Source organism: Syzygium oleosum, unplaced genomic scaffold (assembly GCF_021117445.2).
Source record: "Syzygium oleosum isolate NSW1041296 unplaced genomic scaffold, Sole_v2.1 Sole_v2.01, whole genome shotgun sequence".
Classification (NCBI taxonomy): Eukaryota; Viridiplantae; Streptophyta; class Magnoliopsida; order Myrtales; family Myrtaceae; genus Syzygium; species Syzygium oleosum.
The window spans coordinates 23620644-23648377 of NW_026607485.1; the positions used below are offsets into that span (position 1 = coordinate 23620644).

Below are 27734 nucleotides of genomic sequence, written 5' to 3' on the forward strand. Positions count from 1 at the left end.
CAGTAGTTCTCCACAACTACCTGCTATAGGCATGGCTTATAATAAACTCCAAGACAATTTCGTTTCTCTAGAACTAGGTAACTAATGATCTCCGACACAAACTCTCCCAGGGAATTTGTTTGCAAAAGATTAGCCGGAATTGCAAATGACATTAGAGTCTAACCATAACTACACAACAGGCACAAAGAAACCTTGAAATACATACAAGGTGACAGTGACATTTCTCTCCACAAACGTCACAAAAAGTTGGCAACATTCAACCTATTATAGATGGTTCCCTCCATTAGCAAGAACTAAGAACTCATAATTTTGATGTTGACAATTCTTCACCCCGAATCTTCCGGACCCAAATTTACAGTGACAAGCCTTAGAAAATGAAGTATTCGCACACATGTACTGTTATCTTCAAACTAGTTTTATGATCCAAAACAGAAGTCCCAGCCACCCACAGCAGAAAAGACAACATAAACTGAACATCATGATTTACCAGGAATATGGGATAGGCAAGGTCTCAACATTTCAATCAGATGATATGCATTACTTTTTGCTATGCCTACAGAAAAGAAAACCATAGCAAGAGCAATTACTAGTAATTAAACAAATTGCAAGTAGTGCATGAATGGACCTTCTCACACTGCTTCATGAAGATCACATCCCACATAATTCTCAGAATCTTTGCTGCATAAGTTGGAAGAGTTGGGAGGCATCACTTAAGCACTTGAATCTTAATGTAGGAAGTTTAAATTACAAGTCTACCCTAGGCAAGCAATACTTATTGCCTGTCGCAATGCACCATCCAATTTCTGCTAGTAGCTTGATAATGCAGAAATATATAACTTATCAACCATCACCCAATTAATAAAATGCTCACATATCGTCTTCATGCCAATATCTATGAGGACACAAGAACGAAAGCTCTATATGGCAAATGCATCACTCCCGTCCTTAAAACCACATCGCTTGGCTAAGTGCCATTTCAAGCCGATCAATTTTGGTTCAATGAGAATCTCAGGTATCATATGACAACAATGTCTAATTGTAAAGAGTTTGCTTGCTCTTAAAAGTAGTGACTATTATGGTGAAAATCAAGATACGACTGAAATTTCGTGTTCGCAAGCTTGTCCCGACAGTTTTCCTCACCAACCACTAATAAGTGATCAATGGAGAGCCAGCTTCATTTCTATCACCAAATGAAGCATCTCTAAAACGTAATGAACAACCGAATTGGATCATTTGAAATGTAATCAAACCAGAGAGGGAAAATCCTTTTATCCTCGTACTGAAACATCAGCATGTATGTCTGAATAGCGAAATTCAATTCCGATGTCGGCGAATCCCAAATTGACAAGAAAAATACGAAACAGACCGTTTCTTCCAGAACATTGTCCTCATTATTCACCCAAAACACCAACCACCACCAAATCACAAGGTAACCCCTGTCGAAAAACCCTAACTTACGGGATATCCCAGGGCTTGGGCTCGGGAACGGCGACGACCATACCTTGGAGATCCTTCGTGAGCACCACCTGGCACCCCAACCTCGAGTGCTTGTTCAGAACCCTAGCTCTGGAGTTCCTCTTCAGCACGTACTCCTCGTCGTAGCTCCTCGCGGGGAGCCGCTCGAGCCACTCCTGCGCGATGTTGACCTCGCACTCCGCGGAGCAGGCGTCGATCTCCTCCAGCCGGTGCGACGCCGGGTCGATGAGGCCGCTGTTAGTCAGGGCCTTCAAGAGGGTCTGGCCAGCGAGGCCGACGACCTCGCGCTTGTAGCCGTCGACGTCGATCGCGGAGAGCTTGACGATGCGATCGGAGACTTTGGCGGAGGTGGAGGAGGAGGGGGAGGGAGGGTGGGACAAGGTGGCGGAGGACCTGGCGAGGATGATGGGCCTGAGGGAGGAGAGCGACGGCCGGAGGCGGCGGGCGGCGGCGGAGAGCTTCTGGAGAGTCGAAATCGCCATTGTCGTACGGCTCCGACGTTCGGTGAGCCGACTTTTGCTTTATGAAGGGTCGGTCCGTGGTGGCACGGTAGTAGTAGAGCAAAAACGCTGCGTTTTTGGGGAGTTTCGATGTGTGAAACGAAAAGCCCATTTTTGGAATTTCCCGTTGAAATCCATATTTTTTTTTTTCAAAAATGTGTTGCATTTTTCAATTTCAGGAAGGCAGGAAGGAAAAAATAAATGTTATGTCTATGATTCATATGAATGGAGTTTTCTGATTTCATTTCGGCTAAATATACTTGATTTATTATTTTGTGTCGCCCTTATAATTGAGGTATAATTTCAACGTATTGTGTCGTGATGTGTTATAATTTGTGTTTAGCAATAGATTTCTCAGTGTGGAAATTCATAATGAAAGGAGTTTAAGTTAGACAATCATAACAAAAGGAAGAGCAAAATAAAAAAGAATACAAAATCCCACTGCAAGTTCCCATTTTGGTAATGGACATTCATAACAAAAGAAAAAAAAGAAAAAAGAAAAAGGCTCCAATGCTATGGGTATATCTTTGTAATTTTGACATTCATAACATCTTGGTAAAGAAATTCATAATGAAAAGCTCCGATGCTATGGAATTCATAGCATCTAATTCAATGAGTAATTTTATAATGTTTCGACTAGTGGCGCTTTGTGGATTATGAACTTCATTATAGAAAGTATGAATAATTATTGTAAATTTTGAAATATGAGGAGGGTATTTGATATGAGAAGCAATGAAAATGATTTTTTGAAATTCATAATGAAAGAAAAAAGCCCCAATGCTCTGGGTGTATTGTGAAAGTTTGGAAATTCACAGCATTGGCCCAATTACCTAAAAAACCCTCAACTTTAGTCTTTGTCTCAATTATATCCCAAACTTTTTTTTTATCTCATAAAAAACCCCAAACTTTCGATTTTGTCCCAAATCTACCCCATTAACTTTTCATCCAATTTTTTAATATTATTTTTTATTTTTTCGAATTTTTTCTTTTCTTTTCTTTTTCCTTTCCTTTTCTTTTTTTTTTTTGTTTCGCCTTCAACCTCTAGCCGGTCGCCAGTCCGGCGACCGGCCAGAGGAGGGGGGGGCGGCGAGGTCGGCCCCGCCGGCCGGGCGAGGCCGACCTCGCCAATAGCAGCGGGGGCCGAGCCTCGCCAACCATGGCGAGGCTCGGCCCCGCCGGCAACGCGAGGCTAAACCTCGCCGTTCCGGGCGAGGTCGACCTTGCCGGTTTGTCGGCGGGGCCGAGCCTCGCCAGATCGCGAGGGCTCGGCCACGCCGGCCGCGCGGCGAGGCTCGGCCTCACCACGGCGTTGGGCGAGGCCGACCTCGCCAATAGCCGGCGGGGCCGAGCCTCGCCGTGGTGGCGAGGCTCGGCCCGCCGGCTATTGGCGAGGTCGGCCCCGCCGGCAGAATCGGTGAGGTCGGCCTAGTCCAAGAACGGCGAGGCCGAGCCTCGCCCGGCCGGCGGGGCCGAGCCTCACCGGCCATGGCGAGGCACCGGCAAGGGCTCGGCCCCGCCGGCAACTGGCGAGGTCGGCCTCGCCCGGCAACTGGCGAGGTCGGCCTCGCCCAGCAACGGCGAGGTCGGCCGAGGCTAAACCTCGCCGTTGCTGGGCGAGGCCGAGCCTCGCCGTGGCTGGCAAGGCTCAGCCCCACCGGCTATTGGCGAGGTCGGTCTCGCCCAATGCCGACGAGGCCGAGCCTCGCCGGCCCCCGCCTCTGGCCGGTCGCCGGACCGGCGATCGGCCAGAGGTTGAAGGTGAAACAAAAAAAAAAAAGAAAAGGAAAGGAAAAAGAAAAGAAAAGAAAAAATAAAAAAATTCGAAAAAATAATATTAAAAAATTGGACGAAAAGTTAATGGGGTAGATTTGGGACAAAAGTGAAAGTTTGGGGTTTTTTATGAGATAAAAAAAAATTTGGTATATAATTGGGACAAAGGCTAAAGTTGAGGATTTTTTAAGGAATTGGGCCAGCATCTAATTCGCTGAGTAATTTTTTAACATTTTTACTAGTGGTGATCTGTAGGTTTTGAAATCCTATATATGAAGTGCGGATGATAATTGTAGGTTTTGAAATGCGAAGAGGTATTTGATATGGGAAGCAATGAAGGTGATTTTTGTTTTCCATTTAAGTGCTTTTATTCAAGAATTCAGGAGAACTAGATGATGATGATGATGATGATGATGTGCATGCTCTCCATCCCAAATCCCAATTTAGTCTTCAACAGAGCCCTGCAAGTTTGGTTTTCATGTGCAGAGATCAATCCCCTCAATTTTCCATTTAGAAAAAAGCTGAGTAACCCTTCAAAATCAAGGAGCCTCAGTGCCTCACCAAAGTTTTTCAGTGAATATAATCATCTAATTTTGTACAGATAATCTGCAGGTTTTGTTCATCCTTTTTCTTTTTCCCTTCTGGTGCAAGATTTGCAAAATCAAATTAAAAGAGAATGGAGAAAGGAACATCTGCTGAGCTAGGAATATTTCTATGAGTGCCAAAGAAGAAACCTCAGAGACAAGCAATGGATCCGAGGCATAGCTAAAGGCTAAAGATCAGAATGTCTTTATGTTAACTTTGATGCTCAAGTTCCCAATGCTTCTTCACAGTCATTCCAGTGTACATTACAAATCATGAGAAAGACCATGAGTACAACCAAAAAGAAACCGCTTCCCTTAACTCTTCGCATCACGAAGTACCTGAACTCCGTTCACAGCAAAATGACTGACCGTTTAATTATGGGAGCTGCTATTCCCTCAAGAATGATCAATGGAGAAATTGTCATCGTGGCAGACCCAGGGAATTCAGGACCCGGTAAATCAGCTTCCGTTCAACTTTGCAGCTGCACCGAGGTTGACCTGAGTAAGTAAAAGTAGGACACATCAACTTGCCATATGAATGCAATTCATACTCAGAAGGCATGAGACTGCTTCAATTCCCTATATGTAGTTATATATAGTTTTATAGATAGAGAGAGAGAGAGAGAGAGAGAGAGAGAGAGAGAGAGAGAGAGAGAGAGAGAGATCAATATAGTCTCAAGGCTGAGAAGGATTGGTTGACACTAAAATATGTTTTAGTTTCTTTCCATGTTCTCACGGGTTCTGGGTACCATGCTTATACTCGTGTCTTTTTAGCATCAATCACGAGAATTGCTTCTTCTGACCTCACGTAGGTGTTACATGATGAAGGACCCAATAGTCGGTCTCTATCTTCCCTCCTTGAGCCACCAGCCCACCTTCAGCTCGTCCTTCCAGCTGTTAATTATAATTCTCACAGACAATCACCTGAGGATTTCAGTAAATACGACCTGTTAATGTTGCATTCTGAAAGTGGGATTTTTCTCCTGAAGAAAATCAAACATGTAGCAGAAAAGGAATATTCAAATCAAACTGTGCAGAGCATCTTCGCCAGTCTATGAAATAATGCAAGTCTGAAGTTAATGTCTTCGTAGACTTTCCGATGTAATTTTAAAACGGCCAGGAAAACTTTGTATCCATATTCTGGATTGAGAAAGGAGTCTGCAAGATGCACCTTGGAGTTCAGCAAATAACACGACTTCCATTCCAATTCCTTTCTCCTATAATACTGTGCCATTTTCCTGTAATTTATCTCCTCAAAGTTTACGTAGTTGGTGATAGTGGCAAATACAAGAGCAGAGGATGTATCTTGAAAATCTGAGCAACATAGAACCCTCGTCCTTGAAGAACTATTTCTTCCTTCTTTTTCGGGCCATTGCTATGTATTTTTCACTGGATGCGCTTTCGATCTGTGACCAAGTTTCCAGGACCACTGCCAAATCTCTATTATTTAGGAGCTTGATGAGGGAAGAGGTGACAAAATAGTTAATATAAGACTTATTCTTCAGACAAAGCTAGATCACTCACAATTACAAAATGAGATCTGGATTTGGCAGCTTAAAATAGAAGGAGCTTAAAGTTGGTAAAGTTACATCTGCAACAAGCAAAAATGAATTGTTGGGTTATTGGAGCCGAACAACCCATGAAGTAGCAGCTTCTGAGATGTTTGAATTTGCAGCTGATATTTTTCATCTTTGTTGATTGACAGATACTGGCAAAGGGAAGTTGAGCAAGAAAGAAATTCTCAGGCATGTAAAGACTACGAAAGACAAACAGCTCAACATCACCATGTACAGTGTAAAGTTCAAAGTGGAAGCAGAATTTGGAATTCCAGGAGCTTTCCTCATAATCAATAGGCATAAGCATAAATTCTTCCTCCAGTCTGCCACCTTTGAGGTCTCAAGTGTTGAGATCATCCACTTTGAATGCCAATCATGGGTATATCCTGCTAGAAGAACAAAGAAAGACAGAATTTTCTTCTCCAATACTGTAAGTTATTCATATGCTAAGTTAGTTTCTTTTGCCATCATATGGAAATAAAGCTCTCAAGTCCATCTTCATGATAGAGTTATCTTCCACACCAAACACCAGCAGCTATGGTAGAACTGAGAAGACAGGAACTTCATAGCTTGAGGGGAGATGGTACGGGAGAGAGGAAGGAATGGGAGAGGATATATGAATACGATCACTATGATGATCTTGGTAATGCTGACAAAGGTCATGATCATGCAAGACCCATCCTAGGTGGGACCCAAGCACATCCTTATCCTCGTAGGATTCGAACAGGACACACTAGTAGCAATGACGGTATGATCCTGGTCTGTCCTTTGTTTGCTCCAAGAATCTGGCAACTGTTTTTGTAGAAGAATTACCGAAATAAGACAAAAGTAACTTCTTGGAAATCTAAGTCGTCCATCAAAAACTAAGCTATTGCTTTCTTTTGCGGTTAATATAGGCAGCGAGGTCCTAATTTATCTGACTCTGACATTGATAGTTTACCCATGTCTGCTTTGTGTTCCCTTCAATTGTTTTGATCACACTTTAAAAACTTGATCACTTGCTGACAGATCCAAAAACTAAAAGCCAATCTAAAATGATCGACTTAGATATATTTGTCCCTCCTGATGAGCAACTTCACCCAAAGAAGTTACTCGAGCTGCTAGCAAATTCAATGCAGTCGACGGTACATTTTATTATACCAGAGACGAAATCCTTAATCAGACAGGATTCAGGCAGTTTTGACTCATTCAATGAGATACTTGAAGTGTTTTCTGGCAATCAAGGACAACAGGCGGAGAAAATTCCTGATGAAGTTAGGAAGATGGCACCAAATAAGCAACTTAAAAGAATGATTCATGCCAGAAAAACTAACCAAGCAAAATTCCCACTACCTGAGATAATAGCAGGTAACTTGAGCTGTGCTTGGAACTTGAAGTTTGGGGCATCTTTCACATAAAATGCAGAAATTGTGACATACCTATTTGTTCCTTTTGATACTTAGAGAACAAATGGGCCTGGAAAGATGATCGTGAGTTCGCCCGGCAAATGATTGCAGGAATAAATCCAGCAAGAATTCAAAGGTTGCAGGTGTGTTAACAAAAACCTAGGATCTCTAGCGTTGGTTTAATAGATATATGATTACACAAATGCTAGTAACCTATCCACCAAGTGATACATGCAGGCATAAATGCGTGATATACTCATGCATGTATAGAAACAAACATGAAGCCCATACCTTTTACTTAGAATCTTTGTCGAAATTATAAAAATGCCAGAAGTAGGGTACATAGTAAAGAGCAGGATCCAAGAAAAGAGAAACTGAGCTGCCTATGACTGGCTTAAACTTGCAGGAATTCCCACCACATAGCAGAATTGGAGTAAGAAGTTCAATCGAGGTAGCCCATATTGCGCATAACCTCGATGGCCTGACTATTGAGCAGGCTATGAGTCAACATAAGATATTCACCTTGGATCATCACGATTATCTTATGCCATTCCTCAACAGAATAAACACAAAGGGCATTTGTGCTTATGCATCTCGGACATTATTATTTTCTAGTAAAGATGGGTCACTAAAACCAGTGGCAATAGAGCTGAGCTTGCCTGGCTCATCGAGCGGCGTGGAGATCCACAGGGTATTTGTTCCAGCAAGCGAAGGCATTGAAGCAGCATTATGGCAGCTTGCTAAGACCCAAGTCACAACAAATGATTCTGCGCATCATCAACTAATCAGTCATTGGTAAGTAGCATCATCTTCTCCGAAGTTCAAATAGCCACACTATTTTTGGCATTCATAGATGAGTATCATTTTCTTTTCCCAACTGAAGGCCCGAGGTGAGTGATTACACATCTATGAAGGCAAATGATTTATAATTATCTTTCGGGAAGTATTTGCAATATGTATCAGGCTCTAATATAAGAAGACCTCACAGCTAACATCAATATGATAGGTTGCATACCCATGCCATAGTTGAGCCATTCATAATTGCCAGTAGAAGACAATTAAGCGCTATGCACCCAATCCACCAGCTATTACGTCCACACTTCAGAGACACCATGCACATAAATGCACTCTTTAGGAGTATCCTCATAAACTCAGGAGGAGTCCTCGAGAAGACACTTTTCACAGGAGAAGTGTCAATGGAGTTGTCATCCAAGCTCTACAAAGAGTGGAGATTTGACGAACAAGGCCTCCCTTCAGACTTATTGAAAAGGTACTCTTTGCTTATAGATGATTCTTTTTCGCTGTTCATTTTCTTGTTTAATCACATCAGTCGCTGGATGGAGATAGTCCATACCGTAAAATGTTAAGGGAGTATAGGAGATCTCTTATTTCCAGTGTACCAAAGTTGAGAACAACAGATCAAATCAATAATACGTTTTTTGTAATTAACAGAATGGAGAGAGTAAAGTACTTTGACTAGACATGAAGATCTACTACAAGAGTGAACTGAGCACTGGGGATGTTCCATTTATAACATAACAATCATAATAACAACCTAGTTCGTCATTTATTCCCCACATAGCATGGTATCTAACTAATAAATAGTTTAGAATATATATTAGCATGTTCAAACACAGATCATTATCCGCCAAGAATTTTTCAGAGGCATGGCTATAGAAGATCTAGAGAGCCCAACCGGTGTTAAGCTGATCTTCCACGATTACCCCTATGGTGAAGATGGACTTGATATATGGATTGCTATCAAGATGTGGGTTACTGATTTCTGCTCCGTGTTTTACAAACAAGATGGCCATATCCAGTCGGATGAAGAGCTGCAAGCATGGTGGTCTGAAATCAGAAATGTGGGTCATGGAGATAAGAAGCATGAGAAATGGTATGAAATGAAAAATCTCACCGACCTCATTGAGGCTCTCACCACTCTTATATGGACTTCATCAGCCCTTCATGCATCAGTAGCATTCGGCCAATATGCCTATGCTGGTTACCCTCCAAACCGTCCCACAATTTGTAGAAAATTCATTCCAAGCGAAGGTACTCTTGAATTTGCTGAGTTGCTTCGGGACACTGACAGATACTTCATCAAAATGTTACCCAGAAGGTCTGAGATGAACCTTTGGATAGCATTGATGGAAGTTCTGTCGCAGCACACTTCAGATGAAGAATACTTGGGCCAGAGTTCGATGGTACAGTGGACTGATAAGGAAGAGGTTCACCAATTATTTATGAAGTTCAAAAGGAATCTAAGAGACATACAAGGTAGAATAAGAGAAAGGAACAAAAATCCAGAACTCAGGAACAGAGGTGGACCTGCCAAAATCCCCTACGAGCTTCTCCTTCCTGTTATAACGGATGACAGATCCACAGCGGGGATAATTGGGAAGGGGATTCCTAACAGCATATCCATTTGATCAAATGTTTAACAGAAACAATATGAATATTTTGCATGAAATGCTTCCCTGGAGAACAAAAAACATTAGAAGCCATCATGGGATGCCTACTCATTCCACATAGAAATAGCCAAAATGATGAAGATAACCTCAGATCACGCAAGAATGCAGAACGAAGGCCTGAGTTGCACAAAGGCTGTATTTGTGATTGCTGTTCTTGTTGGTGTTGTATTGTAATTTATTGGTCAACCTTGTCGGTTTCTTTTCTTTCTTTTGGCCAGAGTCAACCGCGTTAGGTTTGAAAAGTGAAAGACAAAACGAGACTAACAGATGGCAGCCCTCAATTAGCTCTACTGCTCACCTTTCCAAGTGGATTAGATATATCAGAATCATGCAAAGAATCGCTCTATTACAAAACTCCCCTGCTTGCAGATGCAAACCTACATATCAACTTTTCCTTCGATGCATCCGATTTTCCGACACATACCCTTCAGTCCCTATTGGGTAATATAGCACCATAATAACATGAATAAAGCAGCCTTTAGATGACAGTTAACGAACTCGTCGCAATAGAACATATAGCTGCCATTAAAATTTATAAATGTTCAGGAATTTGTTTCAGAGTCAGTGCAGCAAAAAGAGGGTACGCCTTGATGATCTGAAAGAAACCAACATTGAGAATGATTTGCAAATGAAGCAAAATTTCCAAACACCTTAATACAATTACAACCTCCAGCCTGATTTTTTAAGGGTCTGCTATGTTTCCTAGATATCGAGACATGACATTGAAACACCAGCAGACTAATGACGACAAACTAGGAGCTGAAATGTCCTTCCGTTCTCCCCATTTCTGTCATCTATCGGCAACATCGACCTTCAACTGCAAAAGGTGCAAAATCAACTTTTCCCTGGTTTCCCAAAACCATATCAGCAACCATTTCAGCGGTCCCCAGAGCCTGCCAAATGAACTAGAACTTGTAATCCCTAATATAGTACTTCATCAAATTGCTGATACAGCATTCTGTTGTTGATTGACAGATTAATCACTGGCATTTGCAACAGGAAGTAGAACATATCAAAAGATCATAAGACTATTAAGCACCAGCGAAAATGAAAGTTCAATACATTCTAGTCTTATAATAACTTCAATAGAAAGAGAGAAAGTAGGCATTACCAAAGAAAGTCCACTTCCTTCATGCCCTGAAGCAAGGAAGACATTCGACAGACTAGGCACAGATCCAATTACTGGCTTCCCATCGGGCACTGAGACCAGAAATTGGATGGGCAAAAAAATTAGCTCTACCAATCAACTTCTGGCAATATCAAATGTATATAATGGGTTGTAAATCTTCTAAAGTCGCGGAATGCAACCAATTGACTTACTATATGGGCGTAACCCGATCCTCACTTTTCTGTTCTCGCCGATTTCAGCTAAATTCATTTCTCTCAGTTTTGGGAAGAATTCTTGTGCCCTCTTCCAGATGCTGTCAATGATCGAAGCATCTGCTTTGGTGCTGAATCCAACAAACTGACGGCTACTCCCTGTAAAGGCAGCTCATCTAAGAAAGGGAAGAATGTTTTGCAACTACAATATGGCCTGTTAAAAGCCCTTAAAACAGAAAATCGTTTAGAAATGAGAAGTGGCATGAAAAGAGGGAAGTTGGAAGAACTGGAAAATAGAAAATCGCAGAAACATCCTGCTAAAAGGTTTAAAGTACATCTACAAGCATCAAGAAAGCCTTTCAATTGCAAAATGAAATCCTTGCAGTCACAAATCTTCAGAGAAATTAATGACTTGTCATTATATCAATCTGAAATCCAATACAACAATATTAAAGGACATTGCAAGAAGGGTAAATGAAGGTAACACCACAATAGGAATCATGGAAATCATCATTAGATTTATCCTCTTTTCAACTATGTAACTTTGTTTGACCAACAAATGAAAAGAGGTGCTTACGAAGAAGGAACTTTCTTATACTAACATACAAAGAAAAAAACAGTACAATGGGCGACAGATAAGATTGACCACATGAAAGAACTCTTTACCAACTTCCTCTCAAGCCCCAAGCTTCATTCTCAACTCACCGGCATCTCCATGTGTTTAACACCATTAATCAACTATTTCATCTCATCTCAAGACCATTCGCCTCAATTCTTTCTCTCTTCTTTCCGATTTCGAAGCAAGAATTGAACTTAAATGAACATGCCTTTAGGCAGTTACTAGTAAAAATATCAGGCTGGGCTCTTTTTTTCATCTGTATTTAGGTGCCGCTTGTAGTTGTTTTAAATTTTTTCATTTTTATGTTCGGCCAAGAGAGGCTGGAATTGAAAACAAATTTAAAGTCTATTTAAGACCACTCCATGACTTCTTTGCACACTTTCAAATTTCAATGGAAAATAGTGGACCCAGTGGCAGCACAAACCCTTCAATAAAAACCCAATCTGTGTTTTTACTTCACCTGTCCTCCCTATCCCACTAACAGCCCTGCCTTCAACATACTAAGCAAGCAAAACAGGAAAAAGAACACCACTGACTTTCATCAATTAGCACTGAAGAGCTAGGATATATTTCCTTCATTTCCTAACGGAGATTGAAGTATGCTATTTGAACCAGAGAACAAAATTAAATGTACCAAGAATTAAGTTTCCCATAGCGTCTGTTGTAGCTGTCATTGAGATGGACAACATCTCCTCATCATTACTGAGCCCTGCAGCTGAAACACTGGAATGCTGCATCATCTGTTGATGACTAATATAACCAACTTCCATAAGGCCATGATTCAGTCGAATCGGATCGAAGTCCTCCAGCACAAGCAGATGACCCTGTCGTTCAGACCAAGTTCAAAGAGAATCTCACAAAAGGTAGAAATGTAAGATATTTACTAATATTCAACATTTCAGAACAAAATCACAGGATTTATTTGAGTATTACAGGAAGTTATCATAGCTTTCAAAATCAGAACTCAGTAACTTAACACCTAGGTATGCCACCACTTAAAAGATTACAGCTCGTCTGGAAGCAAAGATATTCCCATCACAAGGAGAAAGATACCGAGTCTCATGTAAAAGGTATGCATTGCTAGCGTCAGTTATTGTGCATGAAAATATGTAGAAAAGGCTTTTGTCTTGCAAAAAAACGACATTCACATCTTAAGAGCACAAGGTGAACCTTTCGGGGTTTTACAGGAACATCCACCCTGATATCCAATTCTCTCATCAAAGATCCAGTCCAGGAACCAGCTGCAACAACAGCCTTCTTACAGTGGAAGGTGCTTTTGGAAGTTAAAACAGCTTCTACTTCACCATTTTTGCCAGATCTGCAGGGTTAACATTCCAACTGTCACCCTCAACATCTAATTAGTTACATGTCTAGAATCCACTCGGATTTCCATAAGAGAGACCTCTTTGTAAGTATTGAAGTCTGATGAAGAGGAAAAGGATGACGAGAACAATTACCTTAACAAAGATATTACCGGATCATGATAAAACTCCGCATACCTGCCTCTAGACGCAAATTGTCTGTTGCCCTACATATGATACACTTTTAGAAAGACAGCGCAAAAATGGAAAACAATAAAGGATTGAGCAAAGAAAATGCTATTAGTAATATATTAGAGGATATTCATATAAACCTCTTCAACAAATGCTACTGTTCGATGAGCATCCAATTGGCAATCATTGGGCAGCAAAGCAGCCCCACTTTCTTTGTCAACAGAAAGGGCTGGTTCCTCCAAGAGTAACTCATGGCTAGACAAAAATTCTGCTTCCACTCCCGCTTCGGAAAGTTGCTTCACTCTCCTCTCTAATAGGGCTGACTCTTCAACAGTTTTACCAACTAGCAAGCTTCCTGTAAACAGAAATCCGATACGGTTGCATGAATCCAGATAATCTTTTAAAGCAAAAAACTACTTGCATCATCAGATATCCACGAGTTTTTTACACCATGCAATATCGATATAACTACTCTATCACTAAGTTAAAGGAAGATGCGATTTCTCAGATGATTCAGAACTATTTCTGTTCTGCAAGACTAATAAGTGGTTGAAAAATTAGCAATCCTTACAAGATTTATTTTCCTTCTTGCATAATACTAGAAGTTAAACCACTGTTGCTGTTTTGCACTGCTAGTGCGAATGAAGCATATACATCCGCCAATTGCCAATATCATGGGTTTTTGCTGCTTTGCCTTTGAACTCTTTGTACATCAAGCAGATCCATTAAATTAATGCTAACACCTCCTTGTTAAAACTAACACCGTCATGTTGAAAAATAAGCAATCCTTACACAATTAATTTTCATTTCTTGCATAATACTAGATGTTAAACAACTGCTGCTGTTTTGCGCTGCTAGGGCAACTGAAGTATATATATCCACCAATTGCCAATATCATGGCTTTTTACTGCTTTGCATTTGAGCACTTTCTACATTAAGCAGATCCATTAAATTAATGCCAACACCTCCATGTTAATGACATCTCTGGACCATTTGCACTAAAATATATGCTGAAGTAACATCGAAATTTCTGAAAGTCGAGCTAATCAAATTAGACTGATGATTATATGCCACGAAACAATGGTTTTATATAGACTAAAAGTAAATAAAAAAAAAACAAACCCCCTCTGCTTTTGTCTCATTCAATCTGAGCAGACGTGATTGTCAAGGTAAATGAAAGCCGTAAAAGAAATGAAGTTGTTCCACAGAGGGCAGTCGGGAGTCTTATAATACACAGACAGGACTAGTTGTTTACCGGTCTTTTTCCATCCCAACACTTCTTGAGGGTTCAAGCCTTGATCATGTATGTTCTCTGCCAAACTTTCCCACAGTTGATGACTTCTCAGCGCCAGCTCCCAGATGTCCGATCCTGGGGTTTTGGGAGCCATCCAAATATAGCCCTGCCCTACATTCAGCTCAAAAGCCGAATAGAAGCCAAAGACATCCTACGACCAATTAGAAAAAGAAATTTGCACCCACCTAATACATTTTAAAACCTCAAATGCTCAAGCAATTCCAACACCATTTCACAAGTGTGAGCTAGAGGAATACACAGAAACCAGAATTTCAGGATGGCCACCAAAGTACATAAGTCAAAATAAAATGATAGACCACCTTAGTGAACAACAGTACAACTTGTTTAACTAAGCACCAATTCTTTAAACGATCATGTTTTATGTGATACGTACACTGAACACTAATTAGAAACAGCTGCATAAAAACCATAAATATTTGTTCCTCGCTGCGAACCAACAGCGCCAAAAACCAAGTATCACGATTCAGATCAATCACACACGCGGCAATCAAAAGTTGGCAACAATTTGGGTTTGAAGCTTGTTATCCAAGAAAGCTCCAAGCTAGAATTTGTCTCTCCTGCAAATGTTTGCAAATTGCTGCTCGCACTTCACGCTTTAAGGTCGTTTTCATCTGTGGATCACTGTAAGCATGAACCCAGTTTTTTTCTTTTTACCCTCTTCCCTCAATGCATGAAGACATACTTAATCAACCATAAAACTAGTCATCCAGAGTTGCCAAACCGAAGAAAGCCCAAGAAACTACCTGCCCCGGTGGCACCGGAACAAGGGACGGCTTTGTCGACGACGGCGACGGACAGGTCCGACTCGAGCAGCAACTGCCGGGCAACGGTCAACCCGATGATGCCGGCCCCGACAATCACGACATCGAAAGAATGTTGGGATGCGACTACCGGCTTCGAGCCGACACGAACACGCCCGAGCCGTTCGCCGGTTGGTCCATTCAAGGGAGTCCGGGTAGTGCATAGATTGACGGGGATCCTGGATCCGAAGAGGCTCGAGCGCAGAGCCAGAGTGCATGGAGGTGGTCTCGGAGAAACTAAGGAGGACGAGGGTTTAAGGTGGGGTTGAGCGGCGGGATGATACGTGGGTATGGAGGCCATTTGCAGGGAGACCTTCGAGCTACTTGATGTGATCGTCCTCTGTTTCTCGTGTCAACTGCGCCTTCCGTTCGCACGGTACAGGTCAACTGTTTGACGCTTTGTCAATGATCAAAATGGACTTGTCTGAAACCTATTCGTGGAAATGCCCGTGATAAGTGCTAACTGATTCCCACTATTTTGGGTAATTACACATCCACTCCCTCCTTAAAGGAAAATTGCGATTTGCCTGCCAAAAGGTAGAAGAAGTTTTTCGCTTTAACCCTTGACTTCAAAGTATATCCTCGAAACGAAGGCATGGCTTGCTTTCTTTCCAAGAGAAGACATTGGCTCGCAGTGAATTTATCACGATGAAGACATAGATTTTGAATCTTTCCCGTACAAATAGAGTATGTTCCAGTACAAAAACATCATTTCACACTATTCTTTGAGTGCATTCTTAGGCTGTATTGTCCGTTAATTTGAATAATTTATGTATACGGTCCAGCCCTCCAGCCCTCCGGCGCGGGGTACATGACCAGGTTGTTGAATCTCAACTTCCATTCAAAAGATGGCCAATGTCAAGAAGAATTCAAGATCACGAGCTATAAATGTGCTAGATGTATAGAAAAGTGCCCACACATAGTTCCATAATGATGAATTTGGCGCAACGAGTCGATTGACTATTGACAGTTGAAAACATGTTATAGCCGTTGTCACTTGTATTCAGCTTCCAGACCGGAAGAAAACTAGGAGAGAGGACATCAAAGAAACTCTAGAGATAACCAGCTCTTTCATCAGACAGTATAGAGCATAATTTCATGATTTTGGCCCAAAAAAGGCTCTGCAAATACTACTTTTCCCATTCCCAGCACCGAAGGGCAAAATCTCTGTCTAACTAAAGCAGTCACTTGGTTGGGATACAAGGAAAAACAACAAAGCTAATAGAGGTTTAATTACTGCACAAGAGGGGACACAAATAGATGCATTAATCATATATTATTACATCAGCTAGAAGTTAGAACCCCGAGTGAAATTAAGCCACGCCAGCTGCTCAGAAAGTAGGATCTCCAAGAAAATGGCCATTAATTGAGAGTTTCCGATAAAACAGAAAGGTCTTCGAATGATGTTGCAAGGAAGCAGTTGATACCGAACTAGTCACACCTTAATATTGAGTGGCCCACTTGAAATGCCGGGGCATGATAGTTTTTCAGGAGCAGCAAAATCAGCCTCTCGTAGCGCTGGCACATGATCTCGTGAACCTCATGTGCAGAACCTTTGTCTGGCGGAATAACCATCTATTAATTCAGAGTATAAAACATCACGTCCAACTTTTAGATACAAGAGGTTGCCAGAACATTGTGTCATGGCCTGAAGGAACAACAGTCTTGGGTGCAATTCCTAGGATGAGACATCTTGCGGAATACTATATGCGAAGTAGATAACTATCACAAGTCTTCCAAGTAAATCATGGACTCGCTACTGGAATGTATTTCATAATTCTTTCTCATAGAATGATCTTCAGAATAGTCATCGTGATTCACAAAGTTGTAGTCAAAGGCATCAGCTAAATCTGCCTCAAATAAGCCCAGCCTACATAATTTCATGTATGTCTCATATCCTGCAGCTTTTAAGCCTTCCGACACCAAGTCCCACAATGGTCCAGAAATGTCACCACTGTTCATTATGCTCAAAAGAGTTTCAGATAAACCCGGTTGCCAGAATATGACAATAGCACAGGTCTTATCTACCAAGCGAACATCGAAATTTTCGGAAAAGACTTTGTGTGACCCCTGGAGCCGGCTCTTCAGCATTTTAGTGGACATCCCTTTTTTAAATCCCCAGAGAAAAACAACATCCTTGCAGTTTACTCTTCTAGTATCATTTCTCCAAATGCTGATAGACTCATCAAGTGGATCTGCAGAAGGCCATGGTCTGTAGATGTTGGCAAACCGTTCCAGGGTCCCAGCCTGATGACTACTATCAGATTGGCTGCTCTCGGGAGCAGATCTCAGTATGGAACACAGCTTCGCGAACAACTGACATATCCTTACAACGTTAAGCCCATGAATCTTGCCTTCACTTCCAGCAACTGATGAAGCCAAATATGGAAAGCAGAGGTCAGGATAAATAAAATTCAAGTAACAAGGAACGTTTTTAACTTCAATAGGTTCTTCAGTAAGATATATATCTATGTACATTAACCAGTGTGATTCCTAAGTCTTCCCCAATCAGATACTCCAATGTCATGTCTCTATCCATATTGCTATAGGACAAATGCTCACACAAGAGGGGCTATGTTAAATGTTGCAATTAGGCACCTTTCAGGTAAGGATAGTTTCCTGAAATTGCAGTCAGACAGTAATACCTTTCCACAAGACAACCCCCTGAAATAGGTGCCTCCAGTAAAAGCGGAAAATGTCCAGAAATAAATGTCTTACGTGCATGCTCACAAGCAATAATGCATCAACCAACTAACCTGGTGAAACTTCCACATCAACGGGTGCAAAAAACCGATTGTTTAAGAAGGAAAGTGCCGTGGGTATATTGGTTGTCTTCCCCAGAGGAGCAATTTCCTTCATCAGATGATTGAGATCAAATACTTGGGGGAAAACTGAGAGTAAGGAGCAAATGAACTCATCCACATTTGAAGGCAGTGGAGCGAGGAACATTGGATAGATAGATGTAAAATCTGTTTAGGATAGAATAAAGTCTACAAATAAGAAGAAATGATAGACAATAGTAATATAATGAAAACTTTAGAGATTGAAATGGCATCGTATGGAGTTACACCATTAAGAGTATTGTGGGAAACAATAGGTTTCTGAGCAGCAGAAATCAATTCGATCACCTCTCGGAAACCTCGAAATGCCTTTGTTTGTTCTTGTTCAAGATTTTGAAGCTCTTGCTGTAAGCCACAGAAAGATCATTTAGATGAGAATGCCTAGCCACACAAAGGTGTAATCTGTTGACCTCACGGACCTACCTCTAGAAGATTCTTGTCCTCTTTTGAACTTGTTAATAAGACACGAACCGCCCAGGCTCCAGCACCCTTTGCTGGAATAATTAAAGGAACAAGATCTTCAGAGAATTGCGCCAAAACCTCCAGTATGTCAAGAGATCAAGAGAATCAGTAGTACTCAAAGATATAGAACTGAAAAAACTGAACAGTTACCGAGAGAGCCAACTCATTTCAGCCAAGTAAATTAAGTAATCTCAGAGAAAAGTACCTCAAGTGCAAGCTGCACTTGACGTTGGCTACAAACATCTATAGTAATGGATGGTCTTGATCCATACTCTTCACTCCCTAAGATAAGTTTCCTCATTGATTTTATAAGAGGTTCTGTGCATGATCAATAGAAATTAATTGACCACGAAAAAACAAGAAGGTAACATCAGAAACCGAATGAATCCACAGCCAAAATATGTTTACCATCGTTCCTTGTGCTTGAATCCTCAAATGAATTTTTCCATTGCTTAATGCGAGATCTGATCCTCTCAAGAAAAACTGCATCTGCTACAGAAGGGCTCGAAGAGGATTTCTCCAGATATTTACCACGTACTGGAATCCCCTTCCAAACTTTAGCAAGATCTTCTTGCTCTCTGGATAAGTATGAGATGCCTGTAACATAAAGCATCAATCTTCTATTCATCCAATGTTGCTCACTTGTTATCAGAAAGGTTGTCAAAGATTTTTCCTTTCCTCAATGATGGTCTGCAGTGATACACTTCTTGCACAACCTAAAAGAATTACTAGTCATTGATAAAGGGAAAGTGATGCAGACACACAAAACCGAACCCTCCTATGTGGGTTGACCTTGTCCCTGAAGGATCAGAATGTGAATTATCCATAAAAATCTGACCACTAAGGAGCATCATGTCAATTTCCAAAAGTGACCACTGTAGCAATGAAAAAACTTCTAGAGAATGACAAGTTTGAGTGAATCCCGGTTATCAAAGGGTAAAAAAGACAAGCAACAGAGTCTCAGGGCGTTAATTGAGGATGAAGGATTATCTCAATAGGACAGCCATTCTAAAACGAAATCCTATCTATACAGTAAATAGTAGAGAAAGGTCTCCTTTTGATGACACAGTATTGACTAAACGAAGTGAAAATATGGTTTGCAATACAAATCTCAAGAGTTTCGAGGCAGTAATCCCCTGATAAGGACCAGGCTCACCGTCATAAATGCAGGCATTGAAGTCAAAACCTTCGTCGACCATGGAAGCCAAATGCGACGACTGACATGTAAAGCTGTAAGACGGCCTCTTAATATCCAGCTCATCTCTAGGAAACAAGTGAAAGTTATATCTGCATCAAACCAACAGATGCAAATAATCAAAAACTTCCTCTTTGCCATTAAGATAGTTGTGCACCCGTAGATTGCACTTCAGGGAACAATTCCATCCCACATTACAACATTTAATTTTTCAAAGTGCTCGAGGCACAAATTCAAACAGCAGGAACACTTTTCCCCGAGTAATCGCATCGACCAATGCTACTAAAAGCAGCAGAGATCAAAAAGAAACATAAGCACAATCTCTGGAGGCTAACTTATCAAGCTCTCTTATTACAGAACCAATGAAGGAGAAGACAATTTCCTAGCCCCATTCTAACACACCAAGCTGATAGCAACTTCAAAAACTATTAAGACCCCATAGAGTTCCGACAATTCCTGCGCTGCGATTCATTCGTTCAATCATATGACGTCGAAGAGACGACATCACAAACACTCCACTTCTCAAAGTAGAGAAACACAAGCGCGGCGATGAAACGGGAAACTCACGGGTGCGCGACGACCTTGGATGCCCTGACCTCGAACGGGCAGACTGCGAACTGCAGGACCTGGAACTTCTCGGCGGCGTGCTTGGCCTTGGAGTAGGCGGCCTCCAAGGTGTCGAGGCGGGAGACGCGGTGCCACGCGGCGGAGGGCGAGCCGGTCCGCCGCAGCCACACGGCGACGTAGTCGGAGCCGGAGACGTGGGCCCTCAACCCTTCGAGGGAGTCGGCAAAGTTGGACTTGAAGACCTGGGCGACGCTCCATTTTCGCGCGCTTGCGCCGGAGGTGTTCGTGCAGAGGCGCCTGAGAAAGACCCCCGACATTTTGCTTCGAGAGCTGCCGGATCTTAATGGACTGGCCTTTTATACCGATCGCGAGTGTGTCGCACGGCGGTTTTGGGCTCAGCAAATGGGCTCAGACTTGTACAGGAGTGAGTGGTGTTAGGGTCCATCCAGGTTTCACCTGAAACTTACCTGTCGAAATCGGTGCTCGAATTTTTGGAAGCTGAAACCGACACTGGGTATGAAACCCGGAACCTACGGGTTCTGAGGATGGTTATAGGATTTATTCAAGTTCTTTACGACTATTAAACGTGCTCATGTACCGATCGGTGAGATGGGTGCTTGTGACTGCAATAAGGATTTGCATATGCCGTTTCCTTTCCCGTTAAAGATTTACGGGAGAGAGATACAGAGGAAGAGAAAGAAAAAAAATTTGATCACTCTTGCCAATTCAACTGTTTCCCTCCATTTCTAACGAATCTTCATATTTAGCTCCCTAAATGTATTACTAGAACAATGCGAGCAGAGTGGCGGGCATCAATCCATTCGAGACCGGTTGTTTTTCGTGTCCAGTCGACAGTTTCGTGATCAGAAGATCAGTGCGCTTCACGGGGAACAATAGCCAAGCATTTTGATGTCAAGAATTGAAAATGCACGTTTGTTGTACCTCTATAACAATTCATGTTCTATTGGATTATCAAAGTCCTTGAAATTTCATATCGAGTGGAAGGAGAAAGAGCACAAGATGGAAAAACGATTTCTCTGAATCTCTCCCCCTACACTCCATTCTGCAATTACGGGCATTGAAAAGCACGCTATTTTACTATCATATCCGCTTTCCTGTCAGAAAACGGCCGTAGAAATCCAGTGCCTCTTGAGGTTTGTATTCCGGGACCGTGTGTCCAGCTCCCTGCACCAATGAAAACCAGAAGAAATACTAGTAAGTCGAATATCGTTACAGCAACATACCACGGGAGAATGCATATGCAAAGCACATTTCTTGCAGACCTTGATGGTTAAGAAGGTGAGGTTGTTTTCATATCCTTGAAGGTACCTGCAGCCAAATTAAGTACTCATATCGAAACCCCGAGTTCACAATAATGGCTCAAAAATCTAACAAGGAAGTAAATTCTTCAGTCTGTGTAGGGCCGAAATACCCGGCAACTTGTTCATTGGAAGTCCAAGGCCGCCACTCGTCCACGATTTTGTACCCCAAAGACCTTGTCCATGCTTGGCTACCAGTGTAGGGAACGCACATATCATGATCACCACTGCCACAAGCAAAACAGTCGCAAATACCATCAGTCGCAAATACCACTTCATGTGAATAAGATCAAATTGGCCAAAAGTTCACTGATACATCTGCAGGTAAATGTCAAAATATCTCCATAGTGTAGAGGAGGAAACAGGACAAGGAATCATAGACGGATTCACAAGTATAAAGAAATAAGTCTAAAAGCAGTTTAGAATAGTTTTCTTATTATTCCCACAGGTACTTAGTGTCTCAGTAATCGTAAAAATCAACAAAGAGCGTTCATATGGAGGTTACAGAACCATAATAGTTTCCTTCTAATATCTCAAAATTCAGTGTACACCAGGGACACTGATAATCTCCTGAACAGTGCTGTTAGTGCATTTCACATGGATGAATTTAATTGCAAGAAAGGCACATAATATAGTAGAATTGCTCTTTATGTTCCTCCGTCACAAGCCAACGAATCAACCATCAATCTTTGAATTTGACGTTGAGATTTTTCCTACTATGCCTTACTATCGGTGTGTGAATTTCCCATAGTTGCTTTGGCTCAGACCTAGCATTTACATCTTTAGACATCAGCATATCATTTGGGTGTACAAAAGCATGACACAAGTACAAGGAGGAGTGACGACTCCAAAAGTTGATAGGGAGGGATATATTAATATTAACAGCATAAAAAGGTCGAGTTAAGTCATCTTGCCAGAGTAATTTATCTCTCTCTTGCTTTGATATATTTCAACCATATTTCCACTATCTGACAGCAATAAGTATGACGAGTTTTCGCAAGGCAACCATTTTAACACAAAAGCTTGTAGGCATCCATCTTTTAATAAGCTAACAAAGAGCTGACACTAAATTGCATTGAGTTGGCTTTCTACCTGAATATGAGTGCTCGATACCCCCTAGTAGTGAGGTTTTTGTGGTACTTAATCATGCTTCCAGCATCATGATAAAACGAGATTCTGCCTGTGCATAACTCCCAAGCGCCTGCCACGCTTTGCTGTTCGTAGTTCAAGGACCATATAAGAAATAAATCAAGAAGAAACGGAAAGTTGCGAGTAATTAATGATGTTTGCAAAAGCACACCTCTTCCGCATGTATTGCTTTCCTGACATCTTTATCATTCAGCCACGTGGTCGCAACTTCATCATCCTGGAAATGCATATGTAGTTCAGAACTCTCAACTGGTTAACAAGTGAAATGAGATATAGATACTGGGGAGAAGGCAAGGAGGAAACAAAAAGATCACAAGAACCCCTAGGCGAGGCAACACATAAACCGATTAATGGAACAACAATCAACTGTACATGAAGGGACAAATCACTGAAAGAACTAATGAATAGTAACATGCTAATATACTGAAAGTAGTACAGCATATAGATCAAGAATACAACGCAAGCAATGTGCATGGACGCAGATTGATGTAATGAAATCAATTGCAATAAGGTAACAACAACGGCACGAGGCAATAGAGTTTTATGGAGAAATAGTTCTTAAGTAAGGGCATTTAGGCAAGGCAAACTTAGGGTTCATGAAAGTGGACAAAAGAGTCAACGATAAAGAGATGCAGTGTGGGGGGACTTACAGTACATGGAACAGAGTTGCTATTGAGAAGCTCCGGCCATGTTGGAACACGTCCATCCCTCACAGGAGCTCTAAGAGGCCAGGCACGGCCAAACATCCTCTTTCTCACAGGAAGAGGCCGCTCAGTCTCTCCCAATTGCCTAAAGCTAGAAGGTAACCTATAATTAATAGCCGTAATCGCCCACGTTGATGGCCCATGGTAGCATGGTTCTAGGATGTCATATATGTTTAAACCATCTACATCCTGGGATCAATCAAACTCTTGAGTGTTAGGAGAAATTTAATCACAATCAACCAGTATCCTCGTTAGTATGTGATAAAGGGACAGTTGTCACACGCACCTGGTCAACTTTTGAGAGTTTGCTGTGACAAGTTGAACTGGACGAGTTATAGTAATTCCCTTTGCATTCCCTGTTAACCTCCTGCAAGATAACGATATCAGTTTTGCTGCTCGATTAATTTAATCACATGACAGATGCATTAAGCAGTTCTTGTCCAGCCCAATTAGAACAGTAAGTTGGTCGGTCAGTAGTCTCCAGGGGACAAAATTAGCCTATAGCTCTCCAAACCGACAATCATGTGAACAAGGAAACAACAGCACAAGCACTAGGAAGAAGAATGAGTAAGCAAATACTGAGGCATTAGAAGGGCTATCAACAAAAAGCTTCACAAGAAAAGGCTCGATATTTATGCCTAAAGCAGCAGCAAGAAGAGGCTCTACTCTACCTCAAACAGGTCATCTGATATCAGGCCCATCCCATGCGCAAAGGGAACAAGAGCGTTGCCATCAAATTCCTCATCAGTGACTCCATTACCAACAATATAACCCTGTCAACTCAATCATATTACTTGACCAAAAAAACTCAATTATATTAGAAGCATTTGATCAAATTTGACAATCTGATTGCCTAGAGAATGTACCTTGAGGTTGAGAACGGGCTTCACTCCAGCATCAATACCTGCCAAAGGATTTATATTTGCAATTAAAAGTTGATCCTAAATCAGGTAGTAACAATGCAAGCATGCGTACCGTTCGCTACTTCAAACGCAAGAGTTGGCACGTAGACCCCTGCATATGACTCTCCAGCTATGAAGAATGGGTTGGGAAGGAACTCCGGGTAGAGCTCAAACCACTGACTCACAATTCAACATGTTGTCAAGACAAATTGATGAGAGAGAGAGAAAATCATACTTACGATAACTTTAAATTTTGTACCTTGAGGAGAAATGTATGAGAATCGAGAGCAGTCTTTATGTCGCCAGTTTGGTAATCGCTCGAATTTTTGGAATACGAAAATCCAACACCGGCAGGAGAATCCAAGTAAATAATGTTGGAGACCTATGATGTCAAAATCAGAGGAGGCAATCTTATTGAAGCATGTCATTCACAGTTGACAAGAGGAACATCATCTAATGTTCAGCTGCTTCATATTTTTTTTCTGTATTATCGAAAATCCTTTTAACAAATCTACGATTAGGTTTCAACCTTGGACCAGCTGTAGGGATTCAAATGCAGTTGCGGTAGGCTTTTCTGTGTCTTTGCAGCTTCAAAATTGAAAGATCCTGCAGAACATCATGCGGTCCAGTTGAAGTGTTAACAAAATGAAGTCTTACATTCTAAATTGACCTTAAGCTGACAATTTCATGTAACTACAATCTCAGGGAATCTTTCTTTCAAGATGTCGCTTCAGACACCTTCGTGTTAAAAATAAAGCTTGCGTGCTGCGTTCATGCAGTGAACACAAAATTGAAACTGTCTATTACTATAAGATGTGCAAAAGACGAGTAGAAAAGTGAAGAGACAAAGGGTAATCCGATGATCATCATCTCTCACACCAGTAAGATGACTATATTCCCATCAGCAACCTATGAACTTACCAAAACAATAACCAAATTCCAGTGAAGTTCATGGTCTAGAATCCCTGGGCAGACCATGATTCCACTACGGTTGTTGGCGATATGAAAAGTTAAATCTTAACAAAATGATTCAACATGAGTGTGGATAACATAAAGTCTGTACCATGCTCATACACGAAACCATCAAAGCTCGAACATCCTGGTCCTCCATTTAGCCACAGAACCACCGGATCCTTCGAAGGGTCCCCTTCCGATGTCACAAAGTAGTAGAACAAGCGCTTCCCGTGGTCCGGATCAATCGTCACGTACCTTCATCCAAAACCCGAACACGAGACAACAATTATGAGTAGACCCAATACAAGAGTACCAAACACCAGAACCAACGAATACAGAGCTTATCTTCCACCCCGATATCAATAGTCAACGACATACAGGCGTCAGTAAATGACGTAAAGCAGTGACCTTCGAGCGTAAACCAGAATTAAGAGGCGTACCCAGAATAGTGTTTGGAAGGGAAAGAGCCATCGAATCCGGGAAGCTGAGTAATCAGAGCGCTTTCAGGAGCACCCCGGGTCAACACGAAACAAGAACACAAGATGACCAGCGCACCGTGCAAGACAAGACCGCTCCTTGCCATGGACATGCCCTGTCCTCGGCCTCCGTGACGGGTCGATCTTCAATATCCGCAAGACAGGAGTAGCGATGGATTCCTATGAATCAAGACCATTTATACGGACAGATGCCTAGTCAAGAAAGGAGACCCCATTTATATCTTGATCTGGAGTGGCGTCGCTTGTAAGCAAAGATGGGGGGAAGACAAGGTAAAAAAAAAACGCTGTAATGTTCTTGGCCCGTCCATCAAAACCGACACAACCTGACAGATCCCTTGTCAGGATTTATGCACTTTCCATAATGGCTGAGAGGTCCGAAGAAAAAGAACCACGTCCTTTGGAATGATCCTACGTGGACTTTCTTGATTTCCATTGGACCAGAATGGAAGTCCTGTAAAAATTTCTTTATCAGGTAATTATTACAAATTTGTGTGGCCGTGTTAAATCTCGGGTTTCCGGGATTCCAGGGGTCAAGTCCGAATTGGGCGCGAGGAATCTTGAAGAGGAGTGAATTGCTAGGAGCCAAAGAGAGGGATCGATTCCACCCCCCCCCACCCAAAAAAGTTATAAAGAAATTTCAGAGCGTGTTGAGTGTCTGTGCGCATTTTGTTGGCTTGCCAATCATGACGAGGCGTCAAATTCTTTTTTCTGTTTGGGATCGGCGTGAGCTGTGATGACCCGAGCGTGCATGATCGGTTTCTTTTGAGAGAGAAATATCTTGAAAAAGTTGCACGATATGTCCTGTACGGTGAAAAATGAATTATTTAGAAAATATTGTTCTACAAATAATTACTTGTATTACTTATAAATATGAACTAACGAAAAGTATTTTCATCGTCGGCAAAAAGCTTCTTTTTTGATCTCTCCGTGAAGATGTTTAGACATAAGTTATTGTCGATAATGAAAATATTCTCCATTGATTAATTATCTTTAGTGGTATAAACAATTATTTTTTGAAAAATATTTTTTAAATCATTCATTTTCCACGAAATAAAGTTCGAAAAAAAACTGTTTTCGGAAACAAAAAATTGTCTTTTCGGTGTTTTGATGATGGAAAGCTAATTAACCTACAGAAAACGTTTTCCATAAACTGACAACAATAAGTTTAGGTCGGGGGAAAACGACTTTCCCTTCTGAAAAGAAGGAAATTATTTCCCTAAACTACTAAATAAATGAAAATTAACAATTTTCCTTGAAAAAGATTTTCATGGAAAATAATCTCCTTTATCATGATATTTTCGGTGAAATAAACGCATCCTTAAATATCATATAGGTCTCCGCAATGGTCGGCGAGGTCGACCTCACCTGCCCCTGGCGAGGCTCGACCTCGTAGGCCCTTGCCTTTGGTCGGTCAGGCCTGGTGACTAGCTAGAGGAAGGAAGGAAGAAAAAAAATTTTAAAAAAAAGTTGCAAAAATTGGTCACGTCAACATCGGCCGCCGGCCATTCCACATAGGACGGTCGGCGTTAACTAGACTGCCACGTCAACGATTTTTAGTCAAAATTGACCAAAAGAACTAAATTGGCAAATCGTTAAAAAGTTTTAAACTAAATTGACAAATTATCACAAGGTTTAAAACTAAACTGACACGATTGAAAAGTTTATGACTAAATTGGTAAGTTGTCAAAAGGTTTAGGATTGAAGGTTTGGGACCGAATTGGCATAAGTGTAATAAGTTTATGAATTTTTTTTATATTTTTCCCCATATTCATATATGTACTGAAGCCCCTCTAATTATTACCGCTGATCTCACGATTCATCATTGAATTGAAAAGGATCTAACAATTAGTTTCTAA

At 41.5% G+C, this 27734-nt stretch overlaps 5 protein-coding genes and 2 long non-coding RNA genes across 7 annotated transcripts; 1 reads left to right on the plus strand and 6 right to left on the minus strand.

Annotated features, from left to right (window-relative positions):
• Nucleotides 1-1239: 1239 nt before the first annotated feature.
• Nucleotides 1240-2015, minus strand: LOC115676262 (uncharacterized). The gene has a single exon (XM_030599140.2). It carries the CDS (start codon nt 1956-1958, stop codon nt 1455-1457), a length of 504 nt encoding a protein of 167 aa, XP_030455000.1. The 5' UTR covers nt 1959-2015; the 3' UTR covers nt 1240-1454.
• Nucleotides 2016-4423: 2408 nt separating this feature from the next.
• Nucleotides 4424-6042, minus strand: LOC115676125 (uncharacterized). The gene is made up of 2 exons (XR_008817426.1): nt 5134-6042; nt 4424-4812 (listed from the first exon to the last, which is right to left on the minus strand). It is a non-coding gene; the product is annotated as an uncharacterized LOC115676125 (long non-coding RNA).
• LOC115676123 (linoleate 9S-lipoxygenase 6-like) lies at nt 4604-9946 on the plus strand. The gene is made up of 8 exons (XM_030598998.2): nt 4604-4832; nt 6036-6316; nt 6394-6634; nt 6895-7233; nt 7329-7414; nt 7678-8066; nt 8278-8541; nt 8935-9946. Exons 1-8 carry the CDS (start codon nt 4604-4606, stop codon nt 9698-9700), a joined length of 2595 nt encoding a protein of 864 aa, XP_030454858.1. The 3' UTR covers nt 9701-9946.
• On the minus strand, nt 8677-9323 carry LOC130139253 (uncharacterized). The gene is made up of 2 exons (XR_008817425.1): nt 9191-9323; nt 8677-9103 (listed from the first exon to the last, which is right to left on the minus strand). It is a non-coding gene; the product is annotated as an uncharacterized LOC130139253 (long non-coding RNA).
• A 294-nt stretch (nt 9947-10240) lies between the features above and the next one.
• On the minus strand, nt 10241-15736 carry LOC115676124 (uncharacterized). Its single transcript, XM_030598999.2, has 9 exons — nt 15233-15736; nt 14430-14579; nt 13315-13529; nt 13139-13209; nt 12852-12999; nt 12316-12505; nt 11063-11221; nt 10854-10942; nt 10241-10635 (listed from the first exon to the last, which is right to left on the minus strand). The coding sequence occupies exons 1-9, from the start codon at nt 15588-15590 to the stop codon at nt 10537-10539; spliced, it is 1479 nt and encodes a 492-aa protein (XP_030454859.1). The 5' UTR covers nt 15591-15736; the 3' UTR covers nt 10241-10536.
• Nucleotides 15737-16537: 801 nt separating this feature from the next.
• On the minus strand, nt 16538-20827 carry LOC115676167 (poly(A)-specific ribonuclease PARN-like). Its single transcript, XM_030599050.2, has 8 exons — nt 20354-20827; nt 19748-19878; nt 19000-19188; nt 18797-18909; nt 18553-18669; nt 18360-18474; nt 18046-18258; nt 16538-17658 (listed from the first exon to the last, which is right to left on the minus strand). Exons 1-8 carry the CDS (start codon nt 20668-20670, stop codon nt 17015-17017), a joined length of 1839 nt encoding a protein of 612 aa, XP_030454910.1. The 5' UTR covers nt 20671-20827; the 3' UTR covers nt 16538-17014.
• Nucleotides 20828-21239: 412 nt separating this feature from the next.
• LOC115676099 (serine carboxypeptidase-like 20) lies at nt 21240-26141 on the minus strand. Its single transcript, XM_030598970.2, has 14 exons — nt 25822-26141; nt 25491-25636; nt 24957-25033; nt 24687-24809; nt 24501-24603; nt 24392-24429; nt 24197-24298; nt 23812-23892; nt 23472-23714; nt 22973-23038; nt 22765-22886; nt 21786-21899; nt 21637-21682; nt 21240-21538 (listed from the first exon to the last, which is right to left on the minus strand). The coding sequence occupies exons 1-14, from the start codon at nt 25968-25970 to the stop codon at nt 21455-21457; spliced, it is 1494 nt and encodes a 497-aa protein (XP_030454830.1). The 5' UTR covers nt 25971-26141; the 3' UTR covers nt 21240-21454.
• Nucleotides 26142-27734: the final 1593 nt, after the last annotated feature.

Bases quoted from the DNA above. Each gene is read 5' to 3' on its own strand.
- LOC115676262 (XM_030599140.2), bottom strand. From the start codon at position 1,958: ATGGCGATTTCGACTCTCCAGAAGCTCTCCGCCGCCGCCCGCCGCCTC.
- LOC115676123 (XM_030598998.2), top strand. From the start codon at position 4,604: ATGAGAAAGACCATGAGTACAACCAAAAAGAAACCGCTTCCCTTAACT. The intron at 6,635-6,894 runs GTATGATCCTGG...ACTTGCTGACAG, and splicing joins ACACACTAGTAGCAATGACG to ATCCAAAAACTAAAAGCCAA. The intron at 7,415-7,677 runs GTGTGTTAACAA...TTAAACTTGCAG, and splicing joins CAAGAATTCAAAGGTTGCAG to GAATTCCCACCACATAGCAG.
- LOC115676124 (XM_030598999.2), bottom strand. From the start codon at position 15,590: ATGGCCTCCATACCCACGTATCATCCCGCCGCTCAACCCCACCTTAAA. The intron at 14,580-15,232 runs GTAGTTTCTTGG...AGCTGAATGTAG, and splicing joins TTCCGGTGCCACCGGGGCAG to GGCAGGGCTATATTTGGATG. The intron at 13,000-13,138 runs GTAATTGTTCTC...TTAACCCTGCAG, and splicing joins CCGGTAATATCTTTGTTAAG to ATCTGGCAAAAATGGTGAAG.
- LOC115676167 (XM_030599050.2), bottom strand. From the start codon at position 20,670: ATGTCGGGGGTCTTTCTCAGGCGCCTCTGCACGAACACCTCCGGCGCA. The intron at 19,879-20,353 runs GTGAGTTTCCCG...GGTTTGATGCAG, and splicing joins TCCAAGGTCGTCGCGCACCC to ATATAACTTTCACTTGTTTC. The intron at 18,475-18,552 runs GTAGGTCCGTGA...TGTGGCTTACAG, and splicing joins AGGACAAGAATCTTCTAGAG to CAAGAGCTTCAAAATCTTGA.
- LOC115676099 (XM_030598970.2), bottom strand. From the start codon at position 25,970: ATGTCCATGGCAAGGAGCGGTCTTGTCTTGCACGGTGCGCTGGTCATC. The intron at 23,893-24,196 runs GTAGAGTAGAGC...GTTATCTTGCAG, and splicing joins TATCAGATGACCTGTTTGAG to GAGGTTAACAGGGAATGCAA. The intron at 22,887-22,972 runs GTGTGCTTTTGC...AACTACGAACAG, and splicing joins AAGCAATACATGCGGAAGAG to CAAAGCGTGGCAGGCGCTTG.